The 21471-nt window shown below is 36.7% G+C and overlaps 2 protein-coding genes across 2 annotated transcripts; both read right to left on the reverse strand.

The window, feature by feature from the left end:
- Nucleotides 1-12585: 12585 nt before the first annotated feature.
- On the reverse strand, nucleotides 12586-13512 carry LOC122430914 (olfactory receptor 8B3-like). The gene has a single exon (XM_043451860.1). It carries the CDS (start codon nucleotides 13510-13512, stop codon nucleotides 12586-12588), a length of 927 nt encoding a protein of 308 aa, XP_043307795.1.
- Nucleotides 13513-18882: 5370 nt separating this feature from the next.
- Nucleotides 18883-19815, reverse strand: LOC122430993 (olfactory receptor 8B3-like). Its single transcript, XM_043452004.1, has one exon. The coding sequence runs from the start codon at nucleotides 19813-19815 to the stop codon at nucleotides 18883-18885; it is 933 nt and encodes a 310-aa protein (XP_043307939.1).
- Nucleotides 19816-21471: the final 1656 nt, after the last annotated feature.

Below are 21471 nucleotides of genomic sequence, written 5' to 3' on the forward strand. Positions count from 1 at the left end.
ACTTCATCTACCCTGTGCTAGCTACCAATCCAGGCTGGACACTGTGTAGGGGGTGATCATAATCACATGTCCACAGCAGAGTTGGGAAAACAGAGACAAGGAGAGAACCTTTGGCTTCTCAGAGCAGACACAATAAGGAAGTCATTAAGTCAGGCTTAGAACCTGGGTCTGCTGCACAAGAAATTCCCTAAAGGGCACAAAGTAGAAACACTGCAAACACTCTGATCTCAGCACTATCTTCAATTTCTACTTTCCTCCCCCACAGATCCATTAGTCATCTCTACCTCAGGGCCAAAACTGGGGGAAGCAGAAAAATCTGTTACTTACTAAAAACTATGGGTTGTGAAAGACATAAAAACAAAAAGGATTCAATGCTCACTCTTTGTCTACAGGCATCAGAACTGTTCTTGTGGTTTCCTCTCCACCACGGCTCTCCAAAGAGTGAACGCTCTTCTGCTGTAGGAGGCAGCAGAACTGAACTCACTTGTCTCCTCCATCCCTGTGGAGGGTCTCTGAGCATTTATACCTCAGCATTTCTCTTGCTGTGAGAGTCAGTCAGATGAAGATCATGATTTTTAATTAAGGTTTTGCCCAGAAGTGATCATCAAACCACAAAAAGAAATCCAAAAAGCCCTATTTGTTTTCAGCATATTAATACTAGCATCATGTACATTATTTTATTCTGAGCTTCAACGTCTCAGGGGTCTGATTAAGAGGCTTTCCCAGGAACCTCTGCATAGAGGAAATACAGTTTTAAAAATTGTTAATGCATGTGTGAAGATAATTTAACACTGATATCTTTGGAAATTCAATATTCTACTCAAAAATTCACATTAGTGATTGCACATTCCTCCAGGTAGAAATATTTTCTCTTCTCTCCTCTTTCTCCTAGCATTTCTTTGAACTTTAGGTACAATTGCTAGCACATAGCTAATGATATTTTTAAAAGCTGTAAAAATATGACATGTACATACACATCTTCCCACACATATGTGTTTCTAACATTATGACACAAATGATCATATGATTCATACTATATATTTTTAGAGCACATCACTTCCTTTTCCTTTCTCCTTAGCACTGTCTTTCCCCCACATATTATCTCCCCTCTATCAATCACCCTGTTATCCATGCTTATAATCAAGAACATTTTCCTATATTTTCCTATTTGCTGATGTAAAACATTACAAGTATAGACTTTACAACTGATTACAAACTACATATTTTTGACATTTTCCTTTTTTCATTGAAGAGAACTTTACTAAAATCTCTCCAAAATTCTATGGTGTGGATATACCAGAATGCATTGAACTGTCACGTAAGTGTATGCTCCTCCGTTCTTTGTCTGTCACAACAAAAATTTGGAGTGACGGACGTTGAAGACCCCTCGGCGGGTCACAGCTCTCGGAGGACAGACCATGTTGTAGCTCTTAAATAAATCAGTGTTACAGCTCAGTGTTACAGCTCTATTTATTTATATGATAGCAGGAAAATCCATGTTTGAGGCGTGAGCGCACATCGATCCAAAGACGTGAAGAGAAGAGCTCCCCATCGCGCGGGGGCCGGAGGGGGGGCGGGTGGAGAGCTTTGGCTCCTCTTTTTATATGTTTCTCTGTTCCTGGGCCTGTCTTATGTAAATTGGGCCTAGGCAGGAGCGTTGTTTGTTTTACCTGAGGTTCTCACTCCGGGTCCTCGGACCTTCCTTTGCTCTATTTTCGCAGGCTTTCCCCTTCCAGGTCTTTTAGCCACTGCCATTTTGGACTCCTTTTCCCTATTCTAACTACCTAACAGAACCACTCCCCACTGATAGAAATTCATAATTTCTAACCAACAGCAATGCTAAAATAATCAACTTTGTACATGCACTTGATAATCCAGTACTTTTATTTTAATGGGATAAATTCCCAGAATGCCTCCCATTGCCCCCTCCTCAAGTTCAATTGATCAACTAGAGTAGCTCAGGGAAACTTTGCTCATGTTTACCAGTTTATTATAAAATGATCTGATACAGGATACAGTTGAAAATCCAGATAGAAGAGGTGAATAGGGAAAGGTTTCCAGAAGGAGTGCGGAGCTTTCATGCCCTCCTCAGGTACACAGCTCTCAATTTTCCCAGACCAGGGATCAAACTAGTGTCCCCAGAATTGAAATTGGACCCCTTACCACTGGACCACCAGGGTAGCCCCAATTCTATTTATTTCTGTACTAATCATTATGATTTACTTTTTTTTTTCTGATTAACTTTAGGTTTTGTTAGTTCTTTTTCTAATTCTTTTCTAATCCCTTAAACCTAAAGGAATTAGAGATTTTTCTTGTTTTGTGAGGTAGGCTTCTACTGCTATGAACTTTCCTCTAAGAACTGTTTTTATTGTGTCCAATAGACTTCGCCTAGTTGTGCTTGTATTTTTGTTTCTTGTTAGCTATTTTCAAATTTCTTTAGTGACCCGCTGGTGTCAGGAAGCATTTAACAAGAGGCTTCCTGTGTGCTGTTTTGGATCTGTCAGGGACCCTCTGGCCCTTATTGATTCCTGAATATTCAGGAATTAAAAGGTGAGGCAGGCCTTTCCCGGGGCTGAGGAATCCAGGCATTTCTCATTAGTGATAAGTACCCTCTTCCTTTTTATGAGCCATGTGGTAAAAGGTGATTGTTTGCAACTCTCTCTTTGATAGGGATCCTCTTATGTTTTGTAAGTCTGGAATTTTAATCTTTATCTTTGCTGAGAATAACTACCTTGTAAGACAGTATATATGCACACACCACGTAGATTAAAACACCTTTGCTCCATCAGAGCTTTGGTCCCTGTGTCTGTCTGTCTTTCTTCTCTCTCTCTCTCTCTCTCTCTCTCTCTCTATTTCTGGCTGATTCCCTGGAGTGCGGAAGCAGGCTGTGTAACCCAGGGAATATTAGCCTCTTTCCTTCTTTCACTTTCTCATCCTCGGCTCCAGACCACCAGGTTCCGGTCCATTAAAGGACCAACACACTGGTTTTTTAGTAGCTAGTTGTTTATCCTTCACATGTTTGTGTTCTTTAGAGGATTTTTCTTGTATTTGATTTCTAGTCTCATGTTGTTTTGGTGGGCCATAGTATGTGATCTATCCTGGACAATGTTCCATATGCTATTGAAAAGAATCTCTATTCTGCAGCTTATGAATCAAATGTTATATGTGTGAGTGTGTATAATCCAACTAATTTAACGTGTCACTTAAAGACAGAAACTCACTGAGTTTCTGTCTGGATGAAATGTCAATTGATATAAATCATATGGTAAATACCCTGTTATTAGTATGTCAATTTCTTCCTTTATGTTTGTCAATATTTGCTCTATGCATTTAAGTGCTCCTATGTTAGGTACAAATATATTTATAATTGATAATTTATTCTTAGATTGAGAGCAATTTTTAAATGGGACAATAATTTTAATAGATATTGCTCCAAAGAATATATACAAAAGGCCAATAAGAGATGATCAATATTATTAGTAACCACTGAAACAAAAATTAAATTCACAAAAAACACTGAATCTCAGTTTCTGCAAACTTTATTAGTTGGAAAATTTAACCCATATTTTTAAGGCTGAATTCTGTCAGAATAATGTGAATTATATCACGTATTTTAATCCCAGTGTCAGTGGCAAGTTAGCAATTTTTCTTGGCCCTTATTTTGTATAATATTCACATTCTAGGTTTAATCTTTTTGAGTCATTTATCTTTATTATTATTAGCAAAAACTATCATATTTTTATTTCACCAATTTTTCATCCTCACATTTCACCATTGCTTTTATAAGTCAAACAATTTATTCTGACTTCATGCCAAATTTTCAATACTGTCACCTATATGTAGAATGATTAAACCCATGATAACTGCCATATAAATATACACAAAGATCATGAATATACACAAACTAGTTATTCACACTCTAATTAACTGAATATAGTGGAATTTCATTTTCAGACTCAGAAATAGGTGAGGCAGATGAGGTATAAGCTACTCTGACACAATACACTGAGAATCAACACAAAGTTACTTACTTCTGAATCATCTCTGAATGAGAAATTCAATTTTATTCCTGATTCTGATTTAATTTTCACTTTTGATAAAACTACTGGTGCTTGAAGTAGTCTTTTTCTCCATATCTAAGTATTTCCATATTCCTCTGTTTTCAAATTCTTTGCATTTTAGATGTCAAAAAATGCCAATGAAGTTCCTTAAGTAACTATTTTAAAAGAAAGTAAGGATTCAGAAAATGAAATTTTATAACATGAAATTGGAACTGTATGCTTTGTACTACATCATTAACCTAAGCATTATGATACATGTAATACTAAAATTCCATCAAATGGAGCTACATATGGTCTTTCTTTCTCCTACAGACGCTAATGGAAATTCTTCATCAGGTTGGTAAAGAGAATTGTCTCTGCCCTGATCTAGTCTGTATTGTTCTGTAATATTGAACTTTATACAGTGGTTCTCTTTCACTGTGTACTCAAAACATTGTTACTATAGACTTAAGACTTTCTTCTTACTCTTTGTTTATGGAATACTTTAATGTTTACTTTAAGTGGAGCTGTAATACACTGGGTTAATTTCATTGGTGCCTCTGTTGTGAAGACTAAATAAGATGTTGAAAATATGAGCTTAGTGCTGAGCTGTACCTGGATAAGCACTATGTCAATAATGAATACTATAGACTACATTTCTGTGTTTTTCATTTATTGCAGAGAACAGTATCAAATAAGCATGTATTTACACATTCTAAATTAGGCAATAAAGATGTTGAATATGAAATATAAAAGATAGTTTCTGGCTGTTTTTCATATATGAGTATGTCTATCATGTTTAGAGGCATTTTTATTCACTAAAATTGTTCTTCATGTTGCACTGATTTTTGAAAGTATGGAAATTTTTGAATAATGATTTCAAAAAACCCTGAGAAATTTAGAATCTAAACACCCAAGACTTAGTCTTAGCTGTATCATTTATTAATTGTGATTTAGAACAAGCCATGCATATCCCTGAGAATCAATTTTAACACCTATGAGATGGGAACTTGGTTCCCCTTCCTATGTACCTCAAGGTTTTCCTCTGAAAACACCTATACTGACAGATGCAACAGTGCAGAGTAAACTGCAACATCTTTTTAAAATAGTTCCTGCTCAGCCCTTCCACTCAAGACCAGGAACCTGAAAACATTACCTGAATGTGCCCACAAAGATGAAAAATGGGTTGCATGCCATGCAGTAGATTTTAAGCAGTGATTTCATAAAATACAATATTTGAAGTCACTGTGTCTGGTGTATATATGTTCTCTTTATTAATATTTGAACTGGGTTAATTCAATGTGATGTCAGAGGGACTTTAAACAACCAAGGTGATCCCATCAACTTACCACTCACTGAGGGACCTGGAAATCCCAGCCTCAAAATGTAAAACTTCCCCACATAAGAGAGTAATTTTAACATGCAAATGTACATATTTTGTACAGAAAAGCCCTGCATATAATCCACTTACTTCATCTGACAGTAAAATGAGTATACAATGAAATATCTCAAAAGTGGGGAAAACAGCAACTGTGTCAGACTGATGGAAGAATACCACTTCTGTCTCCAGTATGGACATTTGCTGATATAATCAATTTTCAGGAATAATTGCAACCATGGAAGATCTATTTTGAAAACTACCCCAAAATAAGATGTTAATCTACTATGTTGCATTATAAAAATCTAACATTATAACTACTGCTTCCATTTCCTTGTTTATGATCCTGACATACAACACATTGTTACCTATTGCTAGGCCCCTTAGGTATAAAATATGTGTCATGTTTCATTTTGTTTTAACATAAATAAGTGAATAGTTAAAGCAATAACTATATTTATTCTTCCTAAATTCAGTAAATATTTCCTGCTCAACCCTTCCTCTCAGGACTTGGAACCTGGAAACATTACCCAAATTTGCCTAGGATGAAAAGTGGGTTGCATACCATGCAGTGGATGTTAGGCAGTGATTTCATAAAATGCAATACTTAAAGACACCATGCCTGGTGGTGTGTGTGTGTGTGTGTGTGTCTTTGTGTGTAGGGAGGCTCTGTGAAGAAGAGTGGAAAATGGAGTTCAATAAAGTTGAAGAATTTTCTTTAAGGTTTAACTAAGAGGACCACTTTCTGTTATTGTCCACAAGGTCCATCCTTCCAGATTGGATTCTAAAAATAGCCTTCCTATTACACAGGCATGGAAGACACTCATGGCTTGCCTATTTAACACTTAGCTGAACAACTTTAATAGAATTATCCTTTCTCTTATAGCTTCTTCAGTGCATAACACAAAAAAAGCAAACAATACGAAGGATAACTTTATGTCATACATGTAAACACCATAATTTCATTCCCCTCCTTTTAGTGGTGGGGACACAGAGTTTGAGTTGCTAACAATAAGTTATACTTAGGTTGCTTCCTTTAAAACATTTCCAGACATAACATTTACAAGTAATATTTGAACTTTTAAGTTTTTTCCAAAATAATCTGAAAGAATAAAAACCTGATTTGAAAGAAAGTTAATTTTTTCTAAAAATAAAACAATTTTAATTTTTTTAGAGGTTTCTTACATGATAGGTTTTGACCAGTATTAACACATTTTGGGCAATTCCTATGAATGAACACCTTCTTAGTCATGTTTGACTCTTTGCAACCCATTGGACTGTAGCCTGCCGAGCTCTTCTGTCCATGGGATTCTCCAGGCAAGAATACTGGCATGGGTTTGCATTTCCTCCTCCAGGGGATCTTCCCGACTCCGGGATCAAACCTGTTTCCTGTGTATCCTGCATTGCCAGCAGATTCTTTATCTTCTGAACAGCTCAAATAATTATAAAATACACAACAGAGTGGAAGCAATTATGCAATGCCTATAAAGGCTCCCAAATAGTGTAATTATTGTTTATTTATTTTAATACATTTCTCTCAATTAAAAAAAAAAACAATGCTATGAAAGGGGACAGTAAATAAATAAAAGAAACACAAACCTGGATCAACTACAATATATAAATACAACTTGTTAAGTGAAAATCATACATGTTTGAGATCAGGAATGTGATATGAGTGGTCATTTTAAACCATAAAACGAAGTTTTAACAAGAAGTTAAACCTCTCAGTAAATGCCAAACATCCAAAAAGCAAACATTCCAGTATTATCTTCCCCTTATTTTCTCAAAAAATAACTCAACATCCTATTTCAGAGAAGACACTGTCATAACTTAATTTATTCACCAAATGTTTCATTCAAATTATCATTGCTATAAGAGCAGTTTGAGGACTTTGCACCTTAAAATCCATGAGGTAGTAGCATATGGAAGCCAACAAAATCAGGAATTATTTAAATGTGTCTAGGTCACAGCCACAGGGTTGGAGGTTGGTGGGTTTAATTTTTTTTATTATCAAATAACTTAAGTTTTTATCTTATCCATAAAAATCTTATTTTCTCCATAATATTTCCAGGGTGTTCCAGAACAAACAAGAGAATCAGAAAAATAGGCTTTTATTTTTCAACATTTCTTTTTTTTTTAAGATCTTTATCCATAATTTGAATTTTAATTACTCAATTTAATTACTTAATTAATTGCTAATCACTTCGGAAAAAATGTCCTCTCTAACTTCTTCCTCATATATAGCCACAATTTTTCTGTCTTCATTCTCCAAAACACTACTATTACATGGTCACTGTGCATCATAAGTTTATGCCTTTCTCAGGAACTTATAAGTTCCTGCCTTTCTCAATAGATGATAGATGAGAAAAAAGAACATTGGGGCTAATGGTCTTTTTCCTAAAGGGGAAAAGAGAACCTTCTTACAAATGTCATCTGTCCTGAAAGTAATAATATTCTTCTGAATCAAAACTACCACAGTGTGAAAAATCAATCTCTGATAACTCTCCCTGTTGTTAAGGAAGAACGTTATTTGTCTCTGAGTAGATCTTTGTCAGAGAACGGGGATTTTATCATCTGGTAATGTATAGGAAACGCTTTAAAATGTTTTCAAGATAATCTGAGTAATCAGCTCCCATTGGTGGGAATTTTAAGTCTTGGATAAGACTTGAAATAATTAAAAGCAAAAAATTGCTTTAGGGAATTTCCCAAATGATGGCTACTAAGAAAAACTTTAAAAATCAGATTAAGATCCTTGCAATATATGTCTAATGCTTTTAATTGCAGAAATCTTTGTGGTCCTATAGGAGAACAAATTGGTAATTATTTAGCAATATACTTTTATGTCCTCTTATCTCGCTCTGAGACTTTGAGCTCTTTGGAGGAATGTTAATAGGTAAGGAAAGCAATTCTATTTTTAAAATTTAAACTTTTTTATTATCTATTGGGGTATAGCTCATTAACAATAGTGTGATAGTTTCAGTTGACAGTGAAAGGACTCAGCCATATACATACATGTATCCATCCCCAAACTCCTCTCCCATCCAAGCTGTCACATAACATTAAGTAGAGCTCCCTGTGGTATACCATACAACCTTGTTGGTTATCCATTTTTTACCATATATATGAGACAGTAAAAGAGACATAGATGTAAAGATCACACTTTTGGACTCTGGGAGATGGCGAAGGTGGGATGATTTGAGAGAATAGCATTGAAACTTGTATATTACCATATGTGAAATAGATTGTCAGTCCAGGTTTGATGCATGAGACAGGGTGCTCAGGGCTGGTGCACTGAGATGACCCTGAGGGATGGGATGGGGAAGGGGGTGGGAAGGGGCTTCAGGATGGGGAACACATGTACACCCATGGCTGATTCATGTGAATGTATGGCAAAAACCACTACAATATTGTAAAGTAATTAGCCTCCAATTAAAATAAATAAATAAATATAAAAATAAATATAGCAGCATGTACATGTCCATTCTAAACTCACTAGCAGTTTCTTCCCATCCTTCCTCTGTGAGTCTCTTTATGTTTTGTAAGTAAGTTCACTTTGTAAGTAAGTTCATTTGTATTATTACTTTTTAGAATCCAAATATAAGGGATGTCAAAAGATATCTCCCTTTCTCTGTTTGACATACTTCACTCAGTATGACAATCTCTAGGTCCATCTGTGTTGCTGTAAATCATACTATTTCATTCTTTTTAATGTCTAAGTAATATTCCACTCTACATAGGCACCACAACTTCTTCATCCATCCCTCTGTCAATGGACATTTAGATCGCTTCCACGTCTTGCCTACTGTGTTGGCTATAGTGCTTCAATGAACATTGGGGTGCTTGTTGATCCTTTCAGATCATGTTTTTCTCCAGATATATGCTCTGGGGTGGGATTGCAGGGTCATAAGGTACCTCTATTTTTAGTCTTTTAAAGAACCACCATACTGTTCTCCATAGTGGCTGTATAAATTTACATTCCCACCAGCAGTGTAGAAGGGTTCCTTTCTCTCAACTCCCTCTCCAGAATTTATTCTTAGTGGACTTTTTGATGATAGCCATTCTGGCAGGTGTGAAGTAATACTCAACCTAAAGTGAGTAGAAGTAAAGAAATCAAAGAGATCAGAGCAGAAATAAATGCAGTAGACAAAGAAAACAATTGCAAAGATCAATGAAAAGAAAAGATGTTTCTTTGAAAAGATAAACAAAATTAATAAACCTTTCGCCAAACTAAACAAGAAAAAAGGGAGGGGACTCAAATTAATAAAATTAAAAATGAAAAAGAAAAAGTTACAAATGACTCCATAGAAATACGAAGGATCAGAAGAGATTACTATGAGCAACTTTGTGCCAATAAAATGGACAACCTGAAGAACTGGACAAATTCTTAGAAAAGCACAGTCTCCCAATACTGAACCAGGAAAAAATAGAAATATGACCAGACAAATCACAAGCACTGAAATTGAAGTTGTGATTTAAAAACTCCCAATAAACAAAAGCCCAGGACCTGATGACTTCACAGGTGTATGCTATCAAACACTTAGAGAAGAGTTAATACATAACCTCCTGAAACTGTTCCCAAAAAATTACAGAGGAAGGAAAACTTTCAAACCCATTCTATGAGACCACCAGGACCTGATACCAAAGCCAGACAAAGATAGCACAAAAAAGAAAATTATAGGCCAATACCATTGATGAAAAACAGATGCAGAATTCCTCAACAAAATCCTAGCGATCTGAATCCAACAATACTTTAAAAAGATCATACACCATGAGCAAGTGGGATTAATTTGAGAAATGCAAGGATTGTTCAACAATCACAAATCAATCAATGTGATACACCACATCAAACTGAAGAATAAAAACAATATGATCATCTCAATAGATGTACAATAAACTTTTGACAAAATTCAGCACCAATTTATGATAATTCTTCAGAAATTGGGCATAGAGGATATATGTGCATGTGTGCTAAGTCACTTCAGTCATGTCCAACTCTTTGTGTCACTATGAACTGTAGCCCACCAGGCTTCTTGGTCCATGGGATTCTCCAGGCAAGAATACTGGAGTGGGTTGTCATTTCCTTCTCCAGGGGATCTTTCCAACCCAAGGGTTGAAATTGGGTCCCCTGCATTGCAGGCAGATTCTTTACCACTGTGCCACCAGGGAAGCCCATAGTAATTAGCGACTAACAGAGACCCTTAGACTTCTGAAAGTCTGTTTCCACCTGATTTTGATCCAGGGACCTTTGTCATGTGAAGCGAAAGTGATAATCACTACAGTACAGAAACAAGGCCTAGGGGTGCATCTTAGTATAATAAAGGCCATGTACAACAAACCCATGGCAACCCACTCCAGTATTCTTGCCTGGAAGATTCCAAGGGCAAAGGAGTCTGGTGGGCTACAGTCCACGGGGTCATAAAGAGTAGGACACAACTTGAGTGACTCTGCACAAGAGTTGTTTAAGCATTTTAGAGTGTTCATTTCCCCATATTTTCTCAAAAGGAAAGTAATCCAATGTCCTATTTGAGAAAAGTCATAACTTGAGTTAGTCACCAAATGTATTTTTCAAACTATCATTCTCTAACAGCAATTTGAAGATTTATACTTTAAAATCCAAGAGGAAGTAGCCAACAAAAGGAGAAATGATTTAGTCTTGCCCAGGTTAAACACAGTGTTGGAGGTTGAATCATTTAGTTTTTTAATTATCAAATAAGTTTTCATCCTACCCATCGAAATCCTGTGATCTTCATATTTCTAAGTCTTCTAGAAAAAAAGAGGAGAATCATAAAAAGAGGCTTTTATTTTCAAAAATTTATTTCCTAGTTTCCTTATCCCTAATTTGTTTTAATCACTAACAGTTATTTTATCTTCAGAAAAAAAAAAAGTTCTCTAATTTTCTCCTCACATATAGCCACTTTTCTACCTTCAATTCAAACAATACTACTATCATATAGTCGCTCTGCATCATTAGCTTACGAAAGCTTTATGGACTAAATATTTAATGTTCTAGATGGAATAGTTTAAAATAAAATATATTTAAAGGCATTTCCTAAGCCTCATGAGAAATCACCACAAGAAATCACTTATTTATTGGTGATGTGGCTTGTTGAACCTTGACCTCATGCCAGGATTCTGGACTCTTTAATCTCCCAAGCCCTTTTCCTTAAACTGCAAATACCTGCAAATGTTCCTTTTTTTTTTTTTCCTTAATTTTTGGGAAGAAAAAATATCCTTACTTAAGACAGTCATCTCCCTAGTATTCAGGTTCATAAGGCCTGCTATTTCCCAACAATGACAAGAACAAAATAATTATTTTCATAAACTAAAAAAACTAAAAATAAATACCCATTCTGAGAAAAATTCACGTACCACCCAGGGACAAAGCACAGTCAAATTTCAAATTAGAATATTTTCTTCTTTACCATATTTACTGAAACAAAAATAATGAGAAAAAGTAGAAGCAAGTATACCGAGAATAGTAGACTTTAAATCATAAAACTGAATTTAGTCTAGAAGTTTTCATTAAAAGATATGCAACTATAAATAAAGCAAAAACCACTCTGAGTCACACTTTCGCATCCAGGCAGTATATGCTTATAATCTGTTATGTGCAGGACTGGCTGTGGAAAAGTAAGAAAAATCTTTTTTAAGAAAGCAAAATGTACACTGTTAACAAAAGCAAAATGGTTTATAATGAACAGTCATTATGAAACCTTGTATCTCAGGGATTAAATGAAATATACTCTTTCTCAGGGAAAACTGGAAGGAAGAGAAGAGAAAACATTGTCTGATTCATGCTTCCAATGGCAGATGGCAAATAAGACAACCATAAAGACACCACGTCAACCTATTGTTCCCCAGTTTGATCATCAGTAGAACAGTCTTCTATTTCAACAGGTGAAAAACTTCAAACTGATAAAGAAAAACAGATTAAATACATTTTTCTGAAGAGTATTAATAAATATGAGGAAGTGAGGAAAGGAAATTGTGTTAGTGGTAAGAAAAGAGAGACTGATTCTAAAAAAGTGGAAATAAATTGTGAGATGACTCAGATATCCTTTCACATGGTGAAAAAGAAATAAGAAGATTGTCAACAAAGTTACTATGATTAAACACAGAAACTTTCCTGTGCCCAACTGCACAGAGAGATACTCTATCTATTCAAAATTATTTGCTACTCAGTGTTTTTCTCAGAGCAGTTTTCACATCTTTGTTTCTCAAGCTATAGATTAAGGGGTTCATCATAGAAACCACATTGGTGTAAAAGACAGAAGAGACTTTTTCCTCATCCATAGACCCAGCAGAAGATGGTTTGAGATACATAAATGCACTTGATCCAAAGAACAGAGAAATAGCAATGATGTGGGAACTGCAGGTGCTGAGGGCTTTGGACCTGCCCTCTGTGGACTTGATTTGGAGGATGTTGGTGAGGATGAGACAATAAGAGACAAAGATTGTGAAACTGGGCATAATGATGTTGATGCCCACCACAATGAAAACTACAAGCTCATTGACATAGGTACTTGTGCAGGAGAGCTGGAGCAAAGGGTGGACATCACAAAAATAATGGTTGATGGTGTTTGCATCACAGAAGGTCAGCCTCAGCATGCATCCAGTGTGAGCCATGGCACCAGAAAAGGCCATCAAGTAGGAAGCAAGCATAAGGCTGGAACACACTTTAGGGGACATGGCAGCATTATACAAGAGTGGGTTACAGATGGCCACATAGCGATCATAGGCCATTGATGTCAACACATAGCATTCAGAGATGACAAAAAAACAGAAGAAGTAGAGCTGGATCATGCACCCCATATAAGAAATAATATTCTTCTTTGATAAGAAGTTAATCAGCATTTTGGGTGTAAATACAGAAGAATAACAGAGATCTATGAAGGACAAATTAAAAAGGAAAAAGTACATGGGGGTGTGCAGATGTGAATTCAGTGCAATTAGGATTATCAATCCTAAATTTCCTAGCACAGTGACCATATACATTCCTAGAAACAGGAAGAACAGAGGGAGTTGGAGATCCGGTTGGTCTGTTAATCCCAACAGAATGAATTCAGTCACGAAAGAGTCATTTCCAGGAGTCATTCTTCTCTAAGGGAATCTGTGGATAGAAGAGAAAAGGGTTCCATTAGAGAACAACCCAGCTCTTCCACAGTGTCTCACCTATAAAAGAGATCAATTTTTCTTGTTTAGTCACTAAGTTGTGTCCAACTCTTTTGGGACCCCATGGACTGTAGCCCACAATGTTCCTCTGTCCGTGGAATTTTCCAAGCAAGAATATTGGAGTGGATTGCCATTTCATTTACCAGAGGTTCTTCCCAACCCTGGGATCAAACCACATCTGCTGCATTAGCAGGAGTGTTCTTTACCACTGAGTCCCAGGGAAGCACAGCACAAGAGTATACACACTGGGAATATCTGACACTATACCAATCTGGTCGCATAGAATCTGACTTTACCCTTGATAATATACATGTTTTGATGCTGTTCATGTATATTATCAAGGGTGAAACAGATCACCAGCCCAGGTTGGATGCATGAGACAAGTGCTCGGGGCTGGTGCACTGGGAAGACCCAGAGGGATGGGGTGGGGAGGGAGGCGGGAGGGGGGATCGGGATGGGGAGCACATGTAAATCCATGGCTGATTCATGTCAATGTATGGCAAAAACCACTACAATATTGTAAAGTAATTAGCTTCCAACTAATAAAAATAAATGGGAAAAAAAAAAGAATCTGACTTCACCATTGTCACAATACAGAGTGATGTGGACTTGCCCTGTATTAGAGCTGTTACAAGTTAAATATAGCAAAGCACATCACAAACAGCCTACAGAGGGAAAGCCAGTCCTACCATATGCAAGCATTCCTGCTGGAAAATCCAACGGGAAGAGAGATGGATTAGGATACAATTGTTCTACTGTCATCTCTACATTTCCTCATTTGAACTCTTCCCTCACTAGTATAACTGGAGGCAGTGATCCTAGCAACCTGGCACTGGCTTCTAAGGCAGATTAGCTGTGACATGGTCCAAATCAAAAACATACCTTCTAATCCAAAATGAAGGGACCAGAATCTATAAGTTAAGTTACTCCACCTGTCACAGAGTATAAAGGCAGAAGGGTGAGAGTTGCACCTACTTAAAAGAAACTTCCTGACTGATATGCCCTTTGAGCCCCCTTGTGTTTCTGAACATTCTCTGACTCCTCTCCAACAGATTCATCTACTAGTTTCACTTGGCTTCCAGAACCACACAAAATGAGAAACAATGGACCCTGGATTTTCATCTCAGAACAAAGAATAAGTATTATAAATGGAATTCAGCATGTAAGATGAATTCAGAAACTCACCTTCCTTAGGTCAGAAAACCTTGGGGCTGTCTCCCTTATCATTAGTCTTCACCTTGTTGGTACTGGAAATGTAATGTCAGGTTCTTGAGGCTTGATTCCTTTGACTCTAAAATGAGACAGCATTGACATATGCCCTCAAAAACTTTATGAACTACCATAATTTCTGGTTATTTTCAGTTGCCTCAAGAGGTAGAGGAAAATAAAGCATTTTATCATCACACTCACAACTTGATTAGACACAGAAGATTTAATATGAGTGTAATGATGTAATGCTCATGGTTAAAAACAGACTGGGGGTTTGCCCCAACAATTCCCCAGGGAGTAGATCATATTTAAAAAAAAAAAAAAAGAAGGAAATTACATACATGGTTCATGATCTGTCTTTAGTTCCTTAGGGACTCACTCTTTTAACCATTTTCACTTTACTCTAGGGATTGCACATCCCTCAGGTGGATCAAAGTAAATTCCCATCTCCCTCATCTTCACATCCAAAGGGAAAGCTACTGCATTGCTTCATTCCCTTTTTTGTCCATTTCTTGAGTGAATGTATTTTCTCCAAGGGTCCTACTTTCAAGTTTCCTTATTTCTTTATCTAAATTTTTTCAAATGTTGAAATAACTCATTTCAGTTGTTCTCTCTGTAGGATATCTCTGAAATAATTTGCAATACTCTATGTTCCTTCTAGGGGGACTTCCCTCATAGCTCAGTCAGCAAAGAGTCTGCTTGCAATGCAGGAGACCCTGGAAAAGGAAATGGCAACTCACTTCAGTATTCTTGCCTGGAGAATCCCATGGGCAGAGGAGCCTGGCAGGCTACAGTCTGTGGGGTTCCAAGAGTCGGACACGACTAAGCACACAGCACAGATATCCCTTCTATATTTTATATCTTTAATAAACACCTGAAATTTCTACCTGTTGGGTCACTTTCTGTAAAATTTCAGTAACTGAAGTTATCAGTTTCGTATCATAGAAAACAGTAGGTGCTATTGAGTTAGACTGTTGTGAATCTTACTTTCCTTATGCCACCATTACTGACTATAACACTTGTGTTGTTTAGTTGCTCAGTCATTTTTTCTGCAATACTTTGACAGAATGACATCTAATATGAAAGAGCACTTACTTTTTCTAAAGATGAGACAAATTTAACTTCTATTTTGAAGTTTCTCAAAAGAAAGACTTGTGATCAGCTTTAACAGATTTTTGGCACCTCAAATAATGGTAAAATTCAGAATAGATTGGATGCATTTCTGCAGTGCATATAACAGTTCCCAAATAGTTTAATTATTATTTACTTCTTTAGATACACTTCTCTATCAATAAGGAAGACAAGTTTATAAAAAGGGATAATATGTAAATGAGAAAAATACCTAACTAGGTCAACTATTTTGTATACCTATAGACTTTGGCATGTGAAAATCACATACATTTGTATTGAGGTCAGGGGCTGTGGTATGAGTGGTCATTTAAAACCATAAGTCAAGGATACAGCAAGGAGAAAGAAAACATACGTCAATGCTGAACATATAAAAATGCAAACAAGCAAACATACCAGTATTGCTAAATTCACAATATCTAACTCTTGAGAGAAGAATAGAAAACAAGTAAAATAAAAAATATTATTAAAATTACCTTTAAAAATGTTGAAATTGTCACATTTAAGGCTTATGAATTTTAGACTAACCATTTTCCCTATTTTCTCAAAAAAAAAAAAAGAAAGAAATACAATAACCTATTCCAGAAAACACATTATTAAACTTGAGATATCCACAAAATGTTTCTTTCAAATTATCATAGTTCTAACTGCAGATTGATTTATGGTTTTATACCTTAAAATTAATAAGGAAGTAGCATACAGAAGCCAACAAAAGCAGGAGTGATTTGGTTGTGCCAAGTTTACACCAAAGGAACAGAGATTTGTGAGTTTAGTTTTTTTTTAATATCAAAAGTTTCGGTTTTTATGCTATCCAGATAAATCCAATGATCTTTATAATATTTCTAAGACTGTCCAGAAAAAGGAGGAGACTCATAAGTATAGGTTTTTTATCATATTTTCTAGATTCCTTCTAATTTGAGCTTTAATTACTACTCACCATTTTATGTCATGAAAAAGTGTCTTTTTTCCCCCAGTTCTGATCATAGCTTATTCACCTTTGTTCACCTAATTCTACTACTGTATGGTCACTGGGCACTATAAGTTTAGAAAAAAAACTTTATGGACCGGATATATTTATCTCACCAGATGGAACAGAATAAACTTCCAAATTAAAATGCAGGACCCAAGCCCCACAACCACGCTGCACAGGGGACATCTTATTTATTGGCCATGTGTTTGCTGATGTCTGGCCTCAGGAGAGATTTCTGGGTTCCTTTCTCTCCCATGCCTTGTTCTCTGAATTGCAAACACTTGCAAGCATTCCAAATCTATTTTGTTTTTTGTTTTTAATTTGGTGAAAGAAAGAACGTTCTTACTTGACCAATCATCTCCCAGTATACTAGCCCAAGAGGTATTATCTTTCCAATAAGTAACTACAACAAAAAAACGCCCTGACAAACTCTTCTTAAAGAACAATAAAATAAAAGAGCAATACTCACCCTGAGAGAAATTCATGTACCACCGTGAAACAAAGCACAGTCAGCTTACAAGTTAGAATAGTTTTTTTCTGTGCCATGTTTACTTAAACAAAATTAATGAACTAAAATAGAAGCAAAGGATACTAAGGAGATTAGAAACAACATCAGAAACCTAAATTTATTCTAGAGTTTTTCATCAAAAACATATATGATTGTAAATACATCAATGACTACTCTGAGCTTTATTGCACCATCCATATAATAAATATATTTTGACAAACCGTTGAGTGCAGGTAAAAAAAGTACTTTGTCAAAGGAAGTATAATGTAGTGTTTATAGATGCAAAGTGTGTTATACTTAACAGTGTCTTGAGATCTTCCACCTCAGGAATGAAAAGCGTTACAGTCTGGGGTCCCAAAGCATCAGACAAGACTGAGTGACTGACCTGAACTGAACTGATTCTTGCTAAATGAAGCCTGGAAAGATGGAAAGAGGAAACACTCTGAGATTCATGCATCCAATGGCAACTGGCAGATAAGACATCCCCAGTGACATTACATCACACTAATCTTCCCTGATTTGATCATTTGTTGGCCAGTCTTATATTTTCAGAGGGAAAGGGAAGTTCAAACTAATGGAGAAAAATGTTTTCTAGAACATAATATAATAAAAAAATAAAATATATTATAATAAATAGTAACATGTGCAAGCTCATTCACTAAGTCATATGTGTTTGTGACCTCATGGAGAGTAGCCCCCAGGGTCCTTTGTCCATGGGATGTCCCAAGCAAGAATGCAGGAGTGGGTTGCTGTTTCTTCCTCGAGAGTATCTTCCTGACCCAGGTATTGAAAATGCATCTTCTGCAATCTCAGGCGTATTCTTTACCAATGAGCCAACTGGGAAGCCCATAAATACTAAGTTCAGTTCAGTTCAGTGGCTCAGTCATGTCCAACTCTTTGCAACTCCAGGGACTGCAGCATGCCAGGCTTCCCTGTCCATCACCAAGTCCCGAAGTTTACTCAAACTCATGTCCATTGAGTCGGTGATGCCATCCATCCATCTCATCCTCTGTCGTCCCCTTCTTCTCCCACCTTCAATCTTTCCCAGCATCAGGGCCTTTTCAAATGAGTCAGTTCTTCGCATCAAGTGGCCAAAGTATTGGAGCTTCAGCTTCAACATCAGTCCTTCCAATGAACACCTAGGACTGATCTCCTTTAGGATGGACTGGTTGGATCTCCTGGCAGTCCAAGGGACTCTCAAGAGTCTTCTCCAACACCACAGTTATAAATAGTAAATAAGATAGTAAATGTCTTTTTAATAGTACTAATAAATGGGAACATGTGAGAAAAGGAAATTATGCAAATGATGAATAAGGAGAGAAGTGTTCCTGTATGATAAGTATAAATAAGTTAAGTCTCAAATTTCTACAATATGATAAAAACAAAATAACATAAAAAGATGCTAATAAAATTATTATAATTGAAAAGAATATCTTCCTACACTTTGAATATCTTCACAAAAAGACACTGTTGCTAATCAAAACTGAATTCCACTTATACTTTTTCTCAGAGCTGTTTTCACATCTTTATTTCTAAAGCTGTAGATTAAGGGGTTCATCATAGCAACCACATTGGTGTAAAAGACAGAAGAGATTCTTCTATCATCCACAGACCCAGCAGAAGATGGTTTGAGATACGTAAATGACATTGACCCAAAGAACAGAGAAACAGCAATTATGTGAGAACTGCAGGTGCTTAGGGCTTTGGACCTGCCTTCTGTGGAGCTGATATGAAAGATGTTGGAGAAAATGAGGCCATAAGAGGCAAAGATGGCAATGCTGGGCACAATTATATTGATGCCTGCCATGAAGAAAACTACCATCTCATTGATGAAGGTACTTGTGCAGGAGAGCTGGAGCAGAGGGTGGATGTCACAGAAATAATGGTTGATGGTGTTTGCATCACAGAAGGTCAGTCTCAGCATGCATCCAGTGTGAGCCATGGCACCAGAAAAGGCCATCAAGTAGGAAGCAAGCATAAGGCTGGAACACACTTTAGGGGACATGCCAATGTTATACAAGAGTGGGTTACAGATGGCCACATAGAGGTCATAGGCCATTGAAGTCAGCACATAGATTTCAGAAATGACAAAAAAACAGAAGAAGTAGAGCTGAGTCATGCACCCCATGTAAGAGATAATATTCTTCTTTGATATGAAGTTAATCAACATTTTGGGTGTAAACACAGAAGAATAACAGAGATCTATGAAGGACAAATTAAAAATGAAAAAGTACATGGGGGTGTGTAGATGTGAATTTAGTAAAATTAAGATTATCAAGCCCAAGTTCCCCATCACAGTGACCATATACACTCCTAGGAACAGGAAGAACAAGGGGAGCTGGAGATCTGGTTGGTCTGTTAATCCCGTCAAAATGAACTGAGTCACAAAAGACCCATTTCCAGGAGCCATTCTTCTCTAAAGGAATCTGTGGATACAGGAGAAAGGGTTCCATTAGAGAACAATTCAGTTCATCCAGTGTCCCATTCTACAAAACAGAATACACACTGTGAATGCCTGACACTATCCTGACCTGGTCCCATACAATCTGCCTTTTCCATTATCAGGATACAGAGTGATGTGGACTCACCTAAGTAGAGTTTTTATAAGCTAAATATAGCAAAGGACATCACAATCATACTAGAGAGGGAAGGCAAGAGCTACCATATGCAAATATATCTTCTGGAAAAACCCAGGGAAAAGAAGGATGGACAAGGATGCAACTCTTCTACTCTCTTCCCAACATTCCCTCATTCCTGTGAACTCTTCCCTCACCAGTACAACTGGAGGCAGTGACCCTACCAACCTGGCGCTGGCTTCTCATGCAGATTAGACCTTATGTGGCAGGAACCAGGAGCACTGTTTCTAAATCAAGATGAGGGGACCAGAGTCTATGAAAATTAAGTTATTAACTTTGTCACAGAGTAAAAATCATAAAGGAAGAAGAGTGAGAGATCTACCTATTTAGAGGAAACTTCCTGACTGATATGTCCTTTGAGCCCCTCTAATATTCTCTGACTCCTCTCCAACAGATGCTTCTAGTAGTTTTACTTGAGTCTCAGCTGCACATAATGAGAAAGAGTGGACACATAATAGGTCCCTGGACTTTGATCACAAAACAAGGAAAAAGCATTGTAAATTAAATTCAGAAACTCACCCAACTTTGATCTTAAAACTTCAGCACTGTCTCCCTTACCCTATATCTTTACCCTGTTGATTCTGGGAATGTTATTTCACATTCTCCAGGTTTAATCTGTTTGATTTTAGGGGAGAGGAGTTAGACATTAATTCACCTATGCCCTGAAAGCACTCTGAGCTTCTGTAATTTTTCTTATTTTCAGTGTTCTCATGAGACAGAAGAAAAATAATCCTTTTATTATCATCCTTACATGAGTGTAATGATGTAATGTACTTGGTGAAAGGCAGGTTAGAAGCTTGCTTGGTCTCCTCCCCAGGGTGTAGATTATATGCACAATATGGAATAAGGAAATTATGGATTCTGGTTCTTGATCTGTTTTTAGTCCCTTAGGGACTCACTCTTCTTCATTTTTGCTTTACTCTGGGGACTGTACATCCCTCAGGGAGATCCAAAGCGAATTACCATCTCCTTATTATCAACACCTCTGAGGGGAAAGCTACCACATTTATTCACATTTACTAAATGGACATATTTCCTGAAAAGACCTACTTCCAGGTTTCTTTATTTCTTTATCTGAACACATCAAATGTCACAGCAACTCATTTCAGTTGTTCTCTTTGTGAGATGTCTCTGAAATAATTTGCAATTTAGTATATCCCTTCTATAGTTTATATGTTTAATGTATTCCTGAAATTTCTACCAGGAGACTTTACTGCTGCCTAATTTTCTGAAACATTTTAGTAACATTTCAAATAACTGAAGTTATCAATTCTTCTCATCATAGAAAAGGGTATGGGTTATAGACTTAGAGAGAGTGCTGTGAATCCTTCCTACCTCCCTTCTTCCACTTTTACACACTATAACACTTTGGACAAGTTATTGAATCTCTTGATTCTCCTATGTAAAATAAGGAATGTAAAAATAGCTTC

The sequence above is a fragment of the Cervus canadensis genome, chromosome 29 (assembly GCF_019320065.1).
Source record: "Cervus canadensis isolate Bull #8, Minnesota chromosome 29, ASM1932006v1, whole genome shotgun sequence".
In the NCBI taxonomy this organism is placed as follows: Eukaryota; Metazoa; Chordata; class Mammalia; order Artiodactyla; family Cervidae; genus Cervus; species Cervus canadensis.